This window comes from Cucumis melo, chromosome 6, assembly GCF_025177605.1.
Source record: "Cucumis melo cultivar AY chromosome 6, USDA_Cmelo_AY_1.0, whole genome shotgun sequence".
Taxonomy (NCBI): domain Eukaryota; kingdom Viridiplantae; phylum Streptophyta; class Magnoliopsida; order Cucurbitales; family Cucurbitaceae; genus Cucumis; species Cucumis melo.
In genome coordinates this window covers 30,967,858-30,986,709 of record NC_066862.1, presented here as the reverse complement: position 1 = coordinate 30,986,709, position 18,852 = coordinate 30,967,858, and the positions used below count along the sequence as shown (strand labels likewise).

The 18,852-nt window shown below is 31.4% G+C and overlaps 1 protein-coding gene across 3 annotated transcripts; it reads left to right on the top strand.

Annotated features, from left to right (window-relative positions):
• The first annotated feature begins 8,923 nt into the window (after window positions 1-8,923).
• Window positions 8,924-16,159, top strand: LOC103490995 (uncharacterized). 3 transcript variants are annotated; one of them, XM_008450764.3, is made up of 4 exons: window positions 8,924-9,216; window positions 10,020-10,473; window positions 11,337-12,507; window positions 12,813-16,159. In XM_008450764.3, the coding sequence occupies exons 2-4, from the start codon at window positions 10,304-10,306 to the stop codon at window positions 15,759-15,761; spliced, it is 4,290 nt and encodes a 1,429-aa protein (XP_008448986.1). In that variant the 5' UTR covers window positions 8,924-9,216; window positions 10,020-10,303; the 3' UTR covers window positions 15,762-16,159. The 3 variants fall into 3 exon arrangements, with proteins under 3 accessions (XP_008448986.1, XP_016900617.1, XP_008448987.1); XM_017045128.2 differs by having other exon boundaries at window positions 8,988-9,083; XM_008450765.3 differs by having other exon boundaries at window positions 9,027-9,258.
• Window positions 16,160-18,852: the final 2,693 nt, after the last annotated feature.

Sequence of the window (18,852 nt, the reverse complement as noted above, 5' to 3'; positions counted from 1 at the left end):
TATCTTTTTCATCAATTGACATATCTATTTTCTTTTAGATCAAATTCGTTGATACAAAAGAATTTGGAGTGCACATGTATTGATTTGTCAAATTATATTTAAATTGATGTTTGAAGAAATGATTAGTTGTCTAAGTAGGTAGAGAGGACCATTTTAGTTGACAAAAGTTATAAAAATTCATGAACATCGACTATATATGTTATTTACACAAAATTTGTTTCATCTCTTCGATTAGTAACTCAACTACGCTATACCTCTTTTAAACAAGAACTTACAAGAGTATTGAACAGTAATTTGAAAAAGGTCTTGATCAAATGAATTTGCCTCAAAACATGGAATGGTTGACATTCGTAACTCAAACATTCGATATTTGTTATGGAGAGATTTTGGATTAGATGACATAATCGACTTTAATGAGTTCACAAATTACTCGATCTAAGAAATGACGAAACTCTAGCTAAAAAATCATACTTTATGATCCAAATTAAACGTGGGAAGGATTTGCTTGATCTTGTCCTTGGCCAATGATGAGGTTGAACCTTCCCATTAGATGAATGGGGCATGCATTTATCTATTTTGCTTAAGAATTAACATACTATAACTAAAAAATTGGATGCCCCTCACCGGAATTTTATTATAAATACATCGTTGTGACTTCAAAAGAAGTAAATTCTCCTTTCTAAAACTTTCTCGCTATCAAAAATAAAAAAAACCATTTTCCTAACTTACACATCAAAGGTATGTAGTAAGTACTACACGTGATACAATGTGAAGGTCAAGTGAGTTTTCTCTTGTCTTTGACATATATTTGTGATAGGATAAACAAACTTTTCAATATCATATTTGACAAATGTATCAACTTCAAAATTTGAGGATTGACTTTTTTTTTTAACCAAATTACTATAGATAACCATTGTAATTATACAACGAACACGATCTTCATTCACTCATAATTCAACAATCTTATAAGATTGGTAAAATCTCCACATTTATAAAATTAGGTTCTATAAACGAGACTTTTTAAATATAGAACAATTAGTCAAACTATTCACAAGTTATAGAAAAATTTTCTACATTTCTTATCATCAGAGAGACCGATAGAAGTCTAATAGTATTTATTATTTATAAAAATTGGTAGAAATTTATTAATAATAAAAACTTATATACGTCTGTAACCGATTAAGGTTAACAGAGATCTATTCATTTTTACCATCTCCAGGGAGAGTTTCACATTTGTTATAGGGAAAATTTTCAATTTCCATAAATTGTTTATCTATGTAGTTATCCCATGGTTTATTGAATTTAACTATGTAGATTTTTGCTAAAATCTAAAGTTGAAAATATTAATAAAAGTAAGACATATATAAAATATGATATTTAAATCAAGAACAACGCACGTGGCATGACTTTTGGGGGAAAAGATAAATATTATATAATATTGGACAAATTTAAAAATATATCTTAAAAGCACACCTATTTGGCACTATTATCATTATCATCATTATTATTATTATTATTATTATTATTATTTGTTTAACCATTTTTACACAAATATTAGACTTTAAAAAGAAAAAAACAAAAAGAGGAATGACTTCATGGATTGGGCCTCTCTCAGTCCAGCTAATATTGGGCCTATAGAATAGCCCGTCACTTTTTTTTTTTTTTTTTAATTTTTATATTTTAATACCGATATTTATAAAAACTTTTAAATTTTTATTCCTAGTAAAATATAATTTTTAAACGATTTTAATATTTTTTTTCAATTCATTAACTTACTTGGAAAAAATAATAATCTTTTTATAGAAAAGTTTCTTGATTCTTCATTATTCAGAAACTTATTTGTTTCCTAAAGTTATTAATTACTTATTTTACCCCTCTATCTCTATATATATAATTACTTGTATTATATATGCATGAAATTATCTCCTAGAGACTCCTATTTCAAGCTAATGTATAGTTTTGTTAAGTCAAGGTGACTAGTGAAACGTTTGAGTGGCGAGACGTGGTTATTATATTTTATAGTTATAATACCTTATAGATTAGGGGTCTTTTAAAAAATATAACAAAACGGCAAAATATTTACACTGTATAAAACAATTCTAAAAACAGAAAAAACCCACAAACCCGCCATGGAAAATACAAAAATGCCGCGTGAACAACACGGGTAATATATTTGGTATAGGATCGTTTATATTTGACTATTATTTTGTACACGATTGTGTAGATTTGTTTTTTCAATTCTATCATTTAATTTGGTTACATGATCGTTTAATTAATTGGGTTGCACGACCGTTTAGATTTAGCTAAACGATTTTTTTCAAGATTTACACAATCTCTTAGATTTGTAAAAATAGAAAAGAAGAAAGACATGCACGCAGCGAAAAAAAAACAAAAAAGACGATAGAAAAAATCAGATTTGGTTACGCAAACGACGTAAAAAAAGAAGAAGAGAAAAAGAAAAAAGATGGAAAGAAATCGTAGCTAAAAAAGAGGAGTAAAGGAGAAAGACGATAAAAAATGTAGAAAAGAGAAGAAAGATGGAGGAGAAAACCTGGACTATTTAAAAAAGGCGAAAACAGTGGAAATAACAAATTTATGGATAAAAAAAGAAAAATAGTAAACTGTTAAATTATTTTGATTTATGGTAAAACTAACTGCGAATAATTTTTTCATTTTTCTACTCGAATTTACCCGATGACAATTGTACATATACAAATACAGTGTATTTGTTGAGATAAAAAAATCAAACAAAATATCACATATCAGTATTCGTAAACAAACCCATTTTATCATTCTTAACTAAATCAAAAAAATATTATATTGTTTCAACAATCCATAAAGATATGCCATTAGTTTCAATTTGCTATTTCCGTTGAAATTAACCTTCAAAATAGCAAAATATTAGATTGCAAATAGAAAAATAGCAAATTCTAAAAATATCTTGATTTATGGCAAAACCGCCTGGTTTTTTTTGTTTTTTTTTTTTTTGCCTGAGTATACCTTTTACAAAGGACAATTTCTTGCATAGTGTATTTGTATAGGTCAAAAAAATCAAACAAAATATCAATGTATTTTTAAACACATTCACTTCTGGTATATCTTAACTAAATCAAAAAATATTCTCTTGTTGCGTAGGATTTCACCAACATCCCTAAAGATATGGTTTTAGTTTCAACATCCACTAATTATTAGGATTTAAATCAATTGATTCACAATTTTTTTATTTCATATTATTTATCAAAAATTTATTAACTACATATTATAAATTTTTAATAACAATTTGAATCTACAATTTATATCATCTCCTAAAATCGTCAATTTGAATTCAAATTTCGTATCCCTAAAATAACACAAAGATAAATTCAACTATTTTACATTTTTTATTCTTTTTTAGTTTAGAAATATATATCTCACCCTAGAATAGTTAGTTTTAATATCAATTTTTAACCTTATTTTTAATTAAATTTAAGTTAGATTTTCATCCCTAAAATAATGTTAAAATAACAAACTTCATTTACACATTTTCATCCCAAAATTTTGCTGATTTAACAATAATTTCATAAATAATACATAATACGCAATTGTTATTTTGAATTCAAATTTTATACATTATCCCTAAAATGATGCAAATATATCTACAAGATTATGGGGTTTATTATATTTTAAACAATTTAATAATAATATTGGTAATTATTGTAATTTCTTAAATGACCTTAAATATGCCTCAATGACGTTTTTGCAATTAATTGAATTTTCTTCCTTATGTCTTTTAAATTAAATTAGAGAAAAGAAAAGAAAAGAAACGTGAAAAATGGGAAGAGGGGTCAGCCGCAAGTTGAAAAAACACAGTAGAGAGAGTTTTTCTAGCAAAAAAAGATTGATAGAGAAGAGTGTGGTGTGACGGTTTCTAGCGTTCCAACAGGAAAAGAGACGTTGGTCAATGGAGAAGAAGACGTTGGAGGTTTAGTCGTGGGTTTCGAGGCAGACAGAAGATGACAGTTTTGAGCTGTTTATGACAGCTTCGACGTTCGTTTCAACAACTTCGCAACGTATTTAATGGCTAGTTTAACCATGGTTTTGGAACCGTTAGAGGTTGGTTTAGCCATCAGAGGACAACGTTGGAGTTTTGACATCAACGGCAACACGCTTTTTTTAGCAGCGTTTGACAGCATCCAATGTTGGTCGTGGGTTTATGACTGATGGTTCTAACATTTCGACGTCTATTGGAGTCGGGTTTAGTCGACTTTCACGGGTTTAACCGCAAGCAAGACGAAATCCCAAAGTGTCTAGTTAGAGGAGCTTACAAGAAAAAAATCCAAGTATGAAGACTTTGAAAGGTTTGAAGGAGACGAGCTGTAACTGATGAAAGTTTGATTTTGATGTGTTAATCATATGTTGGGAGTTTGATTTTAATTATAGGGTATTTGTAGTTTCTTGAATAATTGTGTTTAGGATTCAATTTTTGGCATTTAAAACATTATTATAGCAATTAGTTTTCTATATTTTTTTATTTTGTTATTTTATCAATTTAAATAAAAATTTGTCATTTATTGAAAATAAACCTTATATTTTGCTATTTTTCTTGTCAGCCTTTAAAAAAATGGCTAACTTTATGGACTTTGTTATACGGGCCGTAATTATTTTAGTAGTTTGTTATATTTATGAAAATTTTCCTATAGATTATAATAGTTTTTCTTTTACAGTATTGGATTTTTTTAATTTATGTTTGGAGGCAAACTATTTTAGTATGAACATGATAACAACGATAGAAAGGATGAGTAAAAAAATAGTAAATACTATAGTAAATATGATTTAGAATAATATGTATAGTACTTGATTGCATATTACAAATAGTTGTAAATACTGTTTGTAAATATTGTCATTATATTATATTTTAGGTTGAGCTATAATAGTCTATTCCATCAACTTTTCTGTGAATTTTAATTTTTAATAATTTTTTCATTGTTATATTATATTTCATATATATGGCTGAATTTTGAAAGTTATTATTCGTTTTTATATATTTTCTCATTTCCAATAAAAGAAATATATTTAGTACTTGATTGAAAAAAAAGGTTACTACTTTTTCTTGTTGTATATTAAAATTCACATATATCATTGAAAGTTTGAAAGTAAATTAATATTTTTGTTAGAAGAGAAAGTAAATGAATGTACTCATGTCTAATTAATTAATATTTCCCGTTAAAAAATTATAATTTGTACTTGAATGGAAAAAATGTTTAATAGTATATATATATATATATAAACACATATATCCCGATGTTTTAAAACAACAATACAAGTTTTGAAAAAAAAGAGAGGCACTATTTACTACATCACACGACTATAATGTTTAAGTCAAAGATTGAAAAAGAAGTTATAAAGTTTGAACGTAGGATTCAAGATATCTTGTGTGAAGTTATAATTATGTATTTGTTGAGAAGATTGATCAAAGTCTTGCTATTCCTTGCAAAATCCTGTTTTAAAAAATCAAGTCAAAATTTGAAAACTAAAACAAAGTTGGATTACAGTTCTTAGGTTTTTTAAAGTTAAGTCTATGAAACAATCAATTCTCCTTTAATAAGATCTACTTTCTACCAACGTTTCTAAAAGTCAAACAAATTTTGAAAATTAAAGGAAAATAGTTTTTAAACAATAAATTTTTTGAATTCCAAAAAATTAAAACTTTTTTCACATGTAGCAAAAGAATTTAATTTTAATGGATTAAAGAGAATGTGATAGGTTTTGCTATCGTTGTAAACCGTTTCAATTTTTCACTATATTTGAAAATGCATATTTTTAAAACTTATTTTTTTCGTTTTTAAAAATTTGGTCAAGAATTCAAAACTATATAAAGATCCAAATCATTGTAGAAATCGAGAAAAACTAAGATTGATTTTTTAAAAACAATAAGACGAAAAAAATGAAATGGTTATTGAATGGCTATATATATATATATATATATTTCAATTAGAGAGAATGTACATATACGACCAACATAATCTTAGTAGTCTATCACTTGTATGAATTTATTACGAAAAAAACAGTATTACTAATAATAGCAAATTTACAAGTGATAAATTCTATTAACTCTATCAGCAATAAACTCTTACCACTAATAGACTTCAAAAACTAGATCTAAAATTTTGCCATATCAACATTTTTTTTTTGTGTTATATTGTATCTACAAATACTTTGAACTTAATTATTATATTTTTAACTACCTTTACTTTCGTTTTTAGTTTTTAAAAATCAAATCATATTCCCTTCAACTTCTCACAACAATTTTCATCCTTTTTTTTGGTAACTATTTTGTTTCTGAAAATTAAACCTATACAAAACTTCCACCTTTATATCTACTTTTAACCAACGATAAGGAATTAAAGACAAAGGTAACCTTTATTAAAAAAAACCATTTTTGTTGTTGATATTTGACTAAGATTTCAATATTATTTTTATTCGAGAATAATGCATTTTTCTTAATTTAAAAAAAAAAACGAATAATTGTTATAAAACAAAACCATAGTCTTAATAAAAATAAAAATAGATAAGAAATAATAAAAAAAAATATAAAAGTATAAAATGAGTATTATTCATAAACTTAATATTAAAAGACTTAAAAGAAAAAAGAAAGGTAAAAGGAAGGTTAGAGAGAGAAATGGAAGTTAGGTAGTGGAGGAAAAAACATGTAATTTAAGATGTAAGTAAATTAAAAAAAATGTCACATCATGATATAATAATAATAATAATAAAAAAAAAAAAAACTAGGGGGGGAGAGGAGGGGGGTGGGGGGAGAGGCATTAAATAATGTGAAACACATTAAATGGTAAGTTTGAAATAATGGGAAAAGTTTAAGGAAAAAGATGAGGAGAGAGAAGTCATTTTGTAGAAAAAGGGTAAAATGGGAATACTCCAACCCAACAAATATTCAATGTCAAAAACCACACACACACACACACACACTTTTTGTCCTCTTCTTACCATTATTATTATTACTATTACTATTATTTTATTTCTCAAATTTTCTCAAGTGAAAAAGTTACCAAAAAACCCACATTTCGGGGGATCCCTCACTCTTATACTCTCTCTCTATTTCTTTTTATATATATATATTCCGATATAATTAAAAAAATTAAAACTATTTTTTTAAAAAAATATGTGGTAAAATTGATTATAGAATTGTAAATAGTTTTAATTTCTTTTTATTCATGATAATTTTGCTTTTCTTTTTTCTTCTTCTTTTTCTACATTTCTTTATTTTTTCTTTTTCAGTTTATTTTTAACCCTTACCGACTGATTTTAAATATAATGAATATTAGTAAGTTAAAAGTGAGAATGAATCAAAACGATAATTAAAAAAAGCAAGCTTCGAATGATTATATTTGATGTTGTTTACCTGTGTGTTTGCATTTGTAATTATGCATGAGACCCACTTTTAAATTTGTGCTTCGAAAACCATATCATACTATGTTATCGTTATTGTTATGCTTTTGTGTTTGGATTTGAGTTATGATTACAATTATTGTTACACTTTTATAGAAAAAAAAAAGCTATGAATCTTAACATACGTTATCCAAAACTATAATAATAACGATTAAATTTGACAAAGTTCATAGTTTTAGGTAAATGTAATAAAAACAATCTATTTACATTTACAATTGAAGTTCATTATGATTAATCTATCAATAAATTTCATTACAACTACACAAATTTACATTACTAATAGGTAAACATGATCTAATTTATCTTTTAACCTCCAATTACATTACATTATTACAAAAGTATTTCTTCCCCTAAGAGAACAAAAATAATCTCAAACTAAAAAAATGATGCAATTTGACATTTGATTAAAAATCCCTTTTGTATGAATTGAATATATGTATATGTAATGTTCGAATTTAGGAACAGTACAAGTGCAGTGAATCTTTTTATATAAAACGTAAATAGTTTGTTTTTTTTTTCTATTAAAAAAATCCTAAAAAGGTTTAAAAATAAGCAGATTTAGGAAGATTTTTACTCTATTTTTTAAAATTAAAATTAGTAGATAAATTAGCAAAATTTGGAATAAAAAGAATAAAAATTGCAACATTGAATTGAGTTGGTTTAATGGGATGAAATACAAATCTTATAATAAAAACTAATAAAATGAAAAAAATACATAAGTTGAAAATAAGTTTGGTGAGCATCTGATTTTTAGAATTAAGTATTTCTTTTAATTTCATATTTTTTACATTTCTTAAAGAAAGTAGTAGAAAATTTAGTCCATTTAAAATTTAGAAGTTTTAAGAGATATTTAAAATATCAAAATCAAATATTGTCAAATACGATATGTATCAAAGACAAGTTGGTTAAATTAACATCTAAATGAAAGTTTACACGACATAATAAAAATTAAGAAATTAAACAAACTTAAAAGAGAAGTATAATGATTCTTCACCCAAATTTCAAAGAAATTTGAGAGAAGCTTCCATCCAATAATCCAACATACCTCCATTAATTACTTTAGTTTTTGAATTAAAATTTCGAAACTTTAATCAATAATACATCATATAAGTGTTTTTCATCAGTCACATGTAACAAAGACATGATGAAAAAACAAATCTTTAATAGACAAAATGGAGTAAAAAGAGATAGAAGCAACTTGGAACCAAATCAAAATCCTTCAAGACAGTAGAAATTAAATAGAAAGAAGAACAGATTGTATAATAAGACGAAAGATTTAAGATTATAATAATAAAAAAAAGATTTGATTTTTATAAAGAGAGTGGCAGTGCAGGTAGGTTCAGTGTTTAGACAGCTTTTCTTTTTTCTTTGTATCCATGCCATTTTAATTACAAAATTTTACAGAGAGATAAAAGAAAGAAGATAAATTTATGAGCCAAAGCTTACTTTTTTCTTCTATTTCTTTCTCTCTCTCTCTCTTAATTATTGTTTTTTTTTCTTTTTCTTTGGAAAGTCGGTCTCTTGACGCATATTCACAGAGCCTGCTTTTTTGATAGATAGAGAGGAAAAAAAAAAAAAAAAAGAAAAAAGAAAAGAAAAAAAAAGAAGAACCTGATGCCCGTTTGATGTGTTAGTGGGTGGTGCTGTTTTTCTCTCTTTCTTTCTCTCTCTTTCTCTCTTCACACTTCTCTTTGTCCATACCCCATTTCAAAGACCCTATTTTTCATTTTTCTTCTTGTGAACTTGCTGCTAATTTCATCATCAGATGCTTAGGTTTGTGGTTTTACATCTCTGTTTCTGTGGATCCTTTGATGGGTGTGTTCCTTTTTTTTTTCTTTCCCACTAATTTTCTTGTTTTTGTTTTCAATCTCTTGCCTTTTGGGTTATTTCATGATCTATCTCTAGAATTTCCTGTCTTGGTTTTGTTTTTGGTCTTTGTGGGTTGAGTTCTGTTTTTGATTCCTGTTTTTTTGGATTTGGGTTTCTTTCGTTTGAGCTTCACTGTTCACTCTACCAAGATTTGGGGTTCTTTAAATTTGGGGTTATTCTAAGAAAATAAAGTAGATTTCTTTCACTATGGTTGTTTTTGGTGTTTTTTTAGTTTTTGTACTGATTGGTTTGTTCAATCGGTTGTTTACTTGATGGTTCTTTGATGGGGTTTGTCTTGATTTTGAAGTTTCTTCAAATTTTATGCCTTTTTTGAGTTTGGTCATCTGACTCTTCAGATTAATTCTCTTCCTGATCTTTCCTCTTGCTATCATCTACTTATTGTTGGAGATGGTTGCTACTTTAGAAACTTTTCAGTGTTGATTTTGAGCTTTATTTTCTGGGTTTAATCCACATGAAATGATCTTCAAAACTCAGTAAATTTTCTTCTTGTTTCTGCTTTTGGGACTATTCTTTGCTTATCTTTTTGGTTGTTTTCTTTGACTATTCATTCCAAAGGTTTTCTTCATCTTCCTTCTCATCACATAAAATAACGTTTCTGTTGGTTCTAGAGTCTTCTATTCTGCCTTAACTTGCTTCGATCTCTCTTATAATTCATGATTTCATGTTCATTTCTTTACTTCCTGTAGGTTAATGGATGAAGATTCTGGTGGGGTTGTTTTGATCTTTCTTCATCAGGGTTTGGTTTGTGAGGATTTTGTGTAAAAGAAGACTGAAGAAGGAAGAAGACTGAAAAAAAGAGAGTAAGAAATCAGGAAGAGAGAGAGAAGGAAAGGACTGTACTTTTCTTTTTATATATGCTGAAGTCTAAGTTAAAGATAAGGCCTAGTAGTGGAGATAGTAGTAGTAGTAGAAGTAGAGCTTGTGACTGTTTAAAGAACAGCACAAGATCATTAGAGAAGCTTTTCATCAGATGTTATCCATTGAAAACCCTCCACCAGATCCCCCATATCAGCAACTGAAAGCCAACAAAGATGAGAGACCTTCTCAAAACTTCCCTTTGCCAGAGGAAGATCTATCAAACGCCGCCACCGCCGCCGCCGCTGTTCTTGACCACTCCACATTCCCAAACTTCTCCTTGAGGTAATGATTTTAACTTCCTCTTCTTCATCATTTTCTTCTTCTCTTCTGATGTTTAGGCCTTTTGATTTGATGAATAGTGGATCTATGTGCTTTCAACCTAATTGTAAACCCCCTTTGTTACTTTAATTAATTAATCATGTCTACAACTTTCTTCTGTCTTTGTGTTATATATTTGTTTATTTTTTAACTTCAAAGCCGTAAATTTCTCCTGTTTTTCTCTTTGATGATCTCAAAGTTTATATGAGCCCCCCATCTGGGAAAGATCTCTGCTGGGGTAGATCCACATGGTAAATTGTTGCTTGCTTGTAGTTTGCCCCACCAATGGGGCCAAACTCAAGATACCTATCTTGTCCCTATTCTTATACCTCTTAAGCTGTTTATACTTGAAAACTTTTGCTTCTCAATGGGTTCATTTTACCTGTTTCATTCTTCAATATTCTCTTAACATGTTTATATTATTTCTTTTTACTGATATTCTTTGCCTTTCTTCTTCGTTGATGTTACTGTGGATGTCGACTTCACAGTCAGGGTCATTGTCTCTAGAGCTGCCTTTGGGAACTTTTAATGTTTGTCTTCTTTTTCCCCACCATATCATGTATTTTACAAATTTTGATGATTTGCATTCACCAGGTCAGAGTGGTCAATATCGTTTGATTCTCTTGATTCACTTTTATCCTCTTTTGGAACCATTCATTTGCTTTCTCAATCATGTATCAGTGTGGAGAATCTTATTTTTTCAAGATTTTGATCATTGCTAATTTCTTGGGTCCCTATACTTCTAAACTGAAGATTTGTGGGTTTGTGAGAGTAGAATACATCGATCATTATTGTTATTAATGAAAAGAAATGGTTTTGAAATGCAGAGATTATGTCTTTGGTTCTCGGGGCAAGGATATACGAAACAACTGGCCATTTTCCCTCAAAAGTTTGCAGCTTTGCTTGAAACATGGTGTAAAGGATTTATTACCACCTTTTCAGTCTCCTAATTGTGTGAGAAATCAGCGCCTTGTGGAGCTTGGAGGTGGAAGTTCGACATCAGAGTTCCGAAATACAAGTGTTCTTTATGAGGAGTTTTCTGAGCCCAAAGAACATGTAGAACTAGACATATCAGATGCTAAATTGGATCGAAAGCAAGTAAGCACTTGCATTGAATCAAGTTCATGTAGATGTGAAGGAGAAAATGGTTTCTCTTCCACCATGACAAGCATCTCGCTACCCCAAAAGGAATTGGTTTCCACAAGTGGACCATCTAGTTCGTCTTTAAAACCCAATCATTTATTGGAAACTCCAGCTGTAGTACAGCCTTCTGGTTTTCCAGCATCTGAAAAGAACGAAAGTAAAATTAAAATCCCGGGTAAAAGGTGTAAGATAATAAGAAAATCTACCAATCACGGTGACCAAACATCGGCTGCAGATATTGCTATGAGCTTTAGTACGTTATCAGAGTCTATGGCTTCAAAAATATGCCCTGTCTGCAAAACTTTCTCCTCTTCATCAAACACCACTTTAAATGCTCATATTGATCAGTGTCTTTCTATAGCATCGACTCCAAAATGTACATCAGACTCTAAACTCACAAGGTTGAGGATCAAGCCGAGGAAGACAAAGTTGATGGTTGATATTTATGCTACTGCTTGTACTTGCACGCTGGAAGAGCTTGACAGGAGAAATGGTACAGCTTGGGCTAGTTTGTCAGGTCTTCCTGCTCAGGATATTGAAAATTGTCAGACTAATGGAGGGAAAAAGCAGAGAGTGATGCCCGATCATCCTGATGAGGATGACATTGGTAATAATGCAGGCGCAGTTTATATCGATGCCAATGGCACCAAACTTCGAATTTTGTCCAAGTTTAGTTCTCCTCCATCTAATTTGCCAAAAGTGCAAAATGATCTTGGTTCAAAGAAACTCGGAGGATTAAAAGGAAGGAAGTTTCATTCAGTCAAAAAGAAGAAATACCATGCATCTAAACATCACAAGCATTTTAAATTAGCTGCTCAAGGTAGCAAAGTTTCGCCTCAAAAGTGCATTTCTCAGGTATATATACTGGAAACCTAAATTTTCATATGAATTTATGGTGAATATTTTATGCTTTTGAAAAATCAAGGTCATTTTTGCAGTTTCTGTTTTTTAAATCGATGTTTCTACAGTTAGGGTCTTTTCTGTACTCATGCACCTTCTTTCTGTTTAGGTTATGTTATGATGAATTTTTTACTAATCATGCAATGCTTAGAACTGAGATATTATTTTAGAATATCATTCCTGCAAATTTCTACCAATATGATATTCTCATTTAGCGTCATATGGATTCTGAGTTTATCTATTCTTGATTGACTGTTAAGGTTCAAGAAGGAGAGATTCAACGGAAAGGATGTAGTAGCTTGGAGGCACATAAAATAACAAAGCAAGCGAAACCCCATGATTCTGGAACTTTACGACAATGGGCGTGTTCAAAAAGAACTAGAGCCAGTAAGAGCTCCAGAAAAGAGGGCTATCAACCTTCTACATTTAAATGGCATTTGTCTCATGGAATGGCGGCTGATGCTGATCGCTCGGTTTTAGCTGACTCTTTTATCGAGAGAAGTCAAGTTCGGGATCAGACCAATTTTTCTGAGCATTGTGTTTCATCTCCTGAAAGCAGTGAGAAAACTGATAACTCGGAATACGAAGCCCATATTTCAGACAAAAGTGGGTGGTCTCCTGTCAGGAGGAATCTGAGGAGTTCATTTTCTGGAGAAATGGTTGATAGTGGTTCTCCAACACAAACAAAAAAGACTACCAACCATCTGAGCCAAGGTGGTGGTTATGTTGACAACAATTATATGGTAAACTCTCAAAGTACCAGTGGTAAAATCATAAAAGATTATCAGCCATCTGATTTTCCACCTGGTTTTAACAAGTTATCAAGAAATTACCATGCAAATGGAGTGAAAACCAGAAATTTGAACTCTTCCCGAAGAAAGGAGATACATGTCAGTGGTCGATCATCTACTGGGTCTAAGTCTCCTCAGTTTAAACGATTTTCTACTTATGAAAAGCCTGATGAACATTTTGGGTCACATGTAGAAGAAGAGATAATTGCCTGGCATTCGAGTTTTGATCATAGCCATAGTTCATCCGATGGGAGTATTGAAAGTGATCAATCTGCAAAGGAAGAGGTTACTGAAGTAGTATCTCCCAAAGTAAGCATTGAACTCAAAAACAGAAGTAATAGAGAAGCAATGAGCAAAGCAATAGCTTTGATGAGTAGTTCAGATTCGGAACCTGAGTACGATGGACACCTCAAGGACAAAAACATGGATCCTCACGTTAGAATGGGTTCCGAGTTTCAAGAAAAAATGAAGCACCTTGAGCTTGGTAGTAAAGAGAATTCATTTCACGAAGATGTTAGTGTAGATTCTTCTTCAAAACTAGCTCCAAAGGAGGGCTTCATGTGCTTTTGTAAATCCATGGATCCACAGTTTCAGAAGACGAACAATGATGTCAAGACTCGGTGCAGCATGCTACAATCCAGTCAGAATTGTTCATGCTCCTTCTATGGATCAGATGGAACAAAAGGTGGTCTCAGTGAATCCAGTTTTGGTCATGGACAAGAGATGTTTTTTGCCGATGAAGACTGCAGTGCTATGATGGGGCATGATGCTCAAAGGGAATTGGATTCTGAAGCCCGACAAGGAAGTTCTTGTTTTGAGGTAGATCCAATATCTATTCCAGGACCTCCAGGATCATTTTTGCCGAGCCCTCCCAGGGATATGAGATCAGAAGAATATCGGGGAAATTCTTCATTGAGCAATAGCTGGGTTCATTCTTGTCAAGATCAGCATGATTTGATAGATGGGGATTCATCAGGTTCTCCTATTTCTGCAACATCAACCATCTCTAACTCGACAGCATCTAGATCTTGTTTTAAGCATAACATTTCATCTGGAGTGTCTTCTGATATATTTCACGATAAACTGGGGTCTGTATCTTCAAAAGCTGGTGCATTGCCTTCTGTCGAAACTGATGTTGGCTTGCCTCATGTAGTTTGTACAGAAGATGGAAGGATAAACGGTGATAAGTTTAAAGTCAGTAAGTTATCTGTTGAAAGGGGAACTCCTGTTGTTGTAAACGATGGCCAACCTTGCCGTTGTCAGAGGGTCAACAGAGTTTCTCAAGGCATCAACGTAACTTATCAAGAACCACAACTGACAAGGCATCAGGTGTCGACTTTGGAAACCATGCCAACCATGGACAAAAAGCAGAGAACTTATAGTCTGAATGTTAGACCGAACAACTTGGATATTATGCCCGAAGGGCCTGCTTTGAGCAATGGCCGACAGGCAACGCCAGAGAATATGGGGTTCCCAGTCAATAAGTCACCTTTCAAGTCCTATCCTATTGATGGTTTCTCCGATCCAGGACCAAAGTTTTCAAGGGGTAATTGTGAGCCTGCCAGTCCAGTTACCTCTAATCCAGTGCTGAGGTTAATGGGTAAGAACTTGATGGTTGTAAACAAAGATGAGGAAGATGTAGCTATGTCAGTTAAGAAGACCCAGCCGCATCCACAACAGCAACCACAACATCATCATGTCTCAAGTCAGGTTCCAAGTTTTTCTAGTGGTTCCTTGCAAAATGTTCGAAATCAAGCCTCTGGTTCCTTTCCGCAGTGGCCACATCAAGATTCTTTGAAAGATCAAAATGCAGGTAACGAGTTGGGGCAGTATCTCGATGTAAGGTTGTCGAAGGGCTTCAGGAACCCTGGAAATCTGAATATGCCATTATCACATGGGCGGGAACAGACCAATTTGTTTCTGAAGCAGCAGACAGATGGTGGGCATACAGCCTCCCAAGCATATGAAAGGGACTACACAAACGAAGCATTGAGCCGGCCTGAGCGCAAACAAAGCGAAGCATCTATGTACAACACTAGTAGAGCCCTCAAAATGCCTGATCATCAGCAAATGAATTCACTTTCTACAACCAATGCCATTAAGGAAATTAATGCAATGGGTGATGCTTCTTACTGTGAAGCCAGATTCATTGCCAATGATCCAAAGTACCCTGGAGGAATGAGAACTACTCTTCAGATAATAGCACCTGCTGTTTCAATCCCTTTCACTTCCAGTGGCAATCCATTGCATGTAAATGCATTTTGTTATCAGCCAAAGGATGCTTTAAATCTCGATAAACCCGCACCAATACACAATTCCAGTTTTCAGTCGACCCCCTCTCGAAAAGATCGTGCCAGTCCTGTGAAGTGGGATTGCAATTCAGAACCACCATACGTCTGCAGGAGGGGAGTCTTTTAATAACTATATATTATATCCACAGTAAAGAGTTACTCGAGATCTTTGCTCGTCGTAGGTTTTGCTAGCGAGTTCCTGCCATCGAACAATCAGTGCTAATATCCAAATGTTTCTTCCAAATGTTTGGTCATTTTTTTTCCAGTAGCCAAATGTTTTTGAGATGCTTGTAGGCTTGTGCTGACTTACAGAAACCATCAAGCGATGACGAAAGCAGAGGGTGACGATACATTTTACCAGATGAAGAAGATACATACAATGGAGAATCAGAGAGAGGGGGGTCTGTTACTAGCCAATTCTAAAGCTATGAAGAGAGTAGATAATATATATTGTACAAGTGGTTTTCGAAGAATAATCGTCTTGAACCTTTGACCAAAACACAATGGAACTGAGCTTTCCCGATATTTAAAGCGTTTTTTCCAGCTCATTTTTCCAAGTAAATAAGTATTAATCTCTCATTTTACCTAACCTTGATAGGTCTGAATTCATGACAACCGTTCGTTTTGGTGCTCGTCTAACAGGTTGCGCAGATTTAATACAAACATGACATATTAGTCTATACACGTGACTAGGAAAAAAGAAGAAACAGACAACAAAGAGAAAAAGAAGATTCCTTCATAGTCAAATCAATAGCAGCAATAACCATTACTGAGTAGAATATAATTAAGCTGCACTAGAATAGATTAACTTCCATATCACTGTATTGAATATGAAAATTAGTTGTACAATGAATGGAACAGAACAAGCCAAACTTGATGAGATCCCATAATTAGTTGACATTTTTGTCATTTGATGCAGTCTTTATCTTTCTTAGTCAAGCTCACATTTTGATGATATAAGTAACTATATTTTAAAATAGAGATGGGCAAGTCTTGTTTTTGTATATTGATGTCATTTTCTTGTCACACAAGATCTCTCTCTATATGAAGAATTTTGTTGTCAAAGAAGTGAGGGATTTAAGTCAGGTTGTAAAAGCTTCTATATGCATTCTTCACACACAACTCTTAAACATTGCTTTTATAGCAAGAAACGCATGAATGGGAGTTAGTATAAAACATAGTTTATATTACGATAGTAGTAGAAATTTTCTTAGATAGATGAACATGTTCTCGCATGACAAAAGTGATAGGTGGACCATATATATATGTGTGTGGCATGCGTGTATATATCTATGTATATCCGTTAAAGCATTGATTAGCTGAGAGAGAGCACTTTAAGAAGAGAAGGTAAAAAAAAAGGGGAAGTGATACGGATGTTGGGAATATTTGGAGACAAGAATGGAAATGGAGGGCTATTCCTTTTTACTTTTGATCTAAAGCTCTCTCTCTCCCTCTCTCTCATTACTGCTTTTTTTCCTGTGTGTGTCCATGGAACCAAACCTTTTTATCTTTGGCTAAAACCATAATTAAAGCCATATTTTGTGTTCCCAAGTGCTGCTTCTAACTTTTGATGAGATGGTTTTCATTCATACAGCTAAACTAGCACTAAAATATTCAAAAGATGTAGGTTTGACTCTTATAAACCAGAATTATGTTATGCTTATTAATATTAATATTAGTCGAACAGAAAATAACTATGCAATACCAATCAACTCAAATGTTTAAAGTGAGAGTAAGTTATTGATATATTTAATCTTCTTTTTTCATTTATATATTTAATAAATTTAAATTCTTATATAATATAGGTTTAATTTATTTTCATACATTTATTTTTAAACACTTTTGTTTATTTAATTTATGAATTTTCAAAACGTCCATTTTGGTCGGTCTCAGTGTTTTTCTTTTAATGACCATTTTAATCTATATTTGCAAATTTTTCTAATACAAAATGTATACATAGTGGAAACTCTTCAATATAAATTTATGACTATATTTCAAGAAATTTTGTCGGTAATGTTTAGGATGTAATATTTGGTATTTTGGACGACCTATATTAGCATTTGTCATATATGTATTATTTACAAATTTGACTTTAGGGTTTAGAGTAGGGTGTTATATAAATTTTTTAACCCTAGAAACGCTCATGATCTATTACCTAAATTATTCTTTTTAATAATATATTCTTTTTCTATTTATCTGTTGTGAACGTAGTTAATACATTGTTAGTGAACCATGTAAATACATGTCTCGATTATATATTTTTTTCTTGACAAATTTAATGCATTAAGTGAACGTGCTAAAGTTAAGACTAATACGAAAATTTCTAATCCAAAAAGTATAAAAACTAAAATAACATTTAAACCTTTCCGATACATCCTCTCATTTATGGGATTGAAAGTTGAACACGAAATTCAATTACAATATGTTGTTTTTAATCCTTTTATAAGTTCAATAACAGAACATTTAAATGTAAAAATTCACATTTCTAAGTACTTCTCAGTTAAGAACATGTCTTTACTTTCAAACTAATCACTACAATGGATTTTTTGCTGTGATATTATGTTCATTTATTGCTAAATCCTAAACCCTAAATTGATTGGAAGGAGTGAATTGAATTATTTTATATGTATGTGATTAATAAATACATACTTTGCATGGTGAAATCTAGACTATTCCCAAAACTCTACTCTAGAAAATGGAGTCTTTGCAATTGTGGTCCACTTGCTTTGCTTCCACTTTACTTTACATATTGCCTCAACATGACTCTCCCCTTCAAAAGCTTTCAACAACATTAAACAATTTAACCCACTCGTGGGGCTCTCTCAAACATTTCATATTACCCACTCACAACATCCCCAACATATACAAATTCCATGCATCACAGGTTTCACCCTTCTTAACATTCACTTCCCTTTCTGACCACACTCAGGAACTTACCTTGGAATCCGTAAACCTGTCCCTGTCCCGCCTTCGAAATATGTCTATATCATTTTCATAGTAACCAAAGTCTCGTATTGGTTAGAAGTTAAAAAGATCGGTTTTGAAGTACTACGAAACCTCTTTTGAGTAAATGAATGGTAACAGTACTGTGTTGTTTTGATTTTGACAATTTGTTCTTTTACTTTTTCTTTTTTTCTCATTTATTTTGAATGACTAAAATTTTAAAATCCAGGGCTAAAAGTCTTTTGACAGAGTTGAACGACAAGCAATACATCACT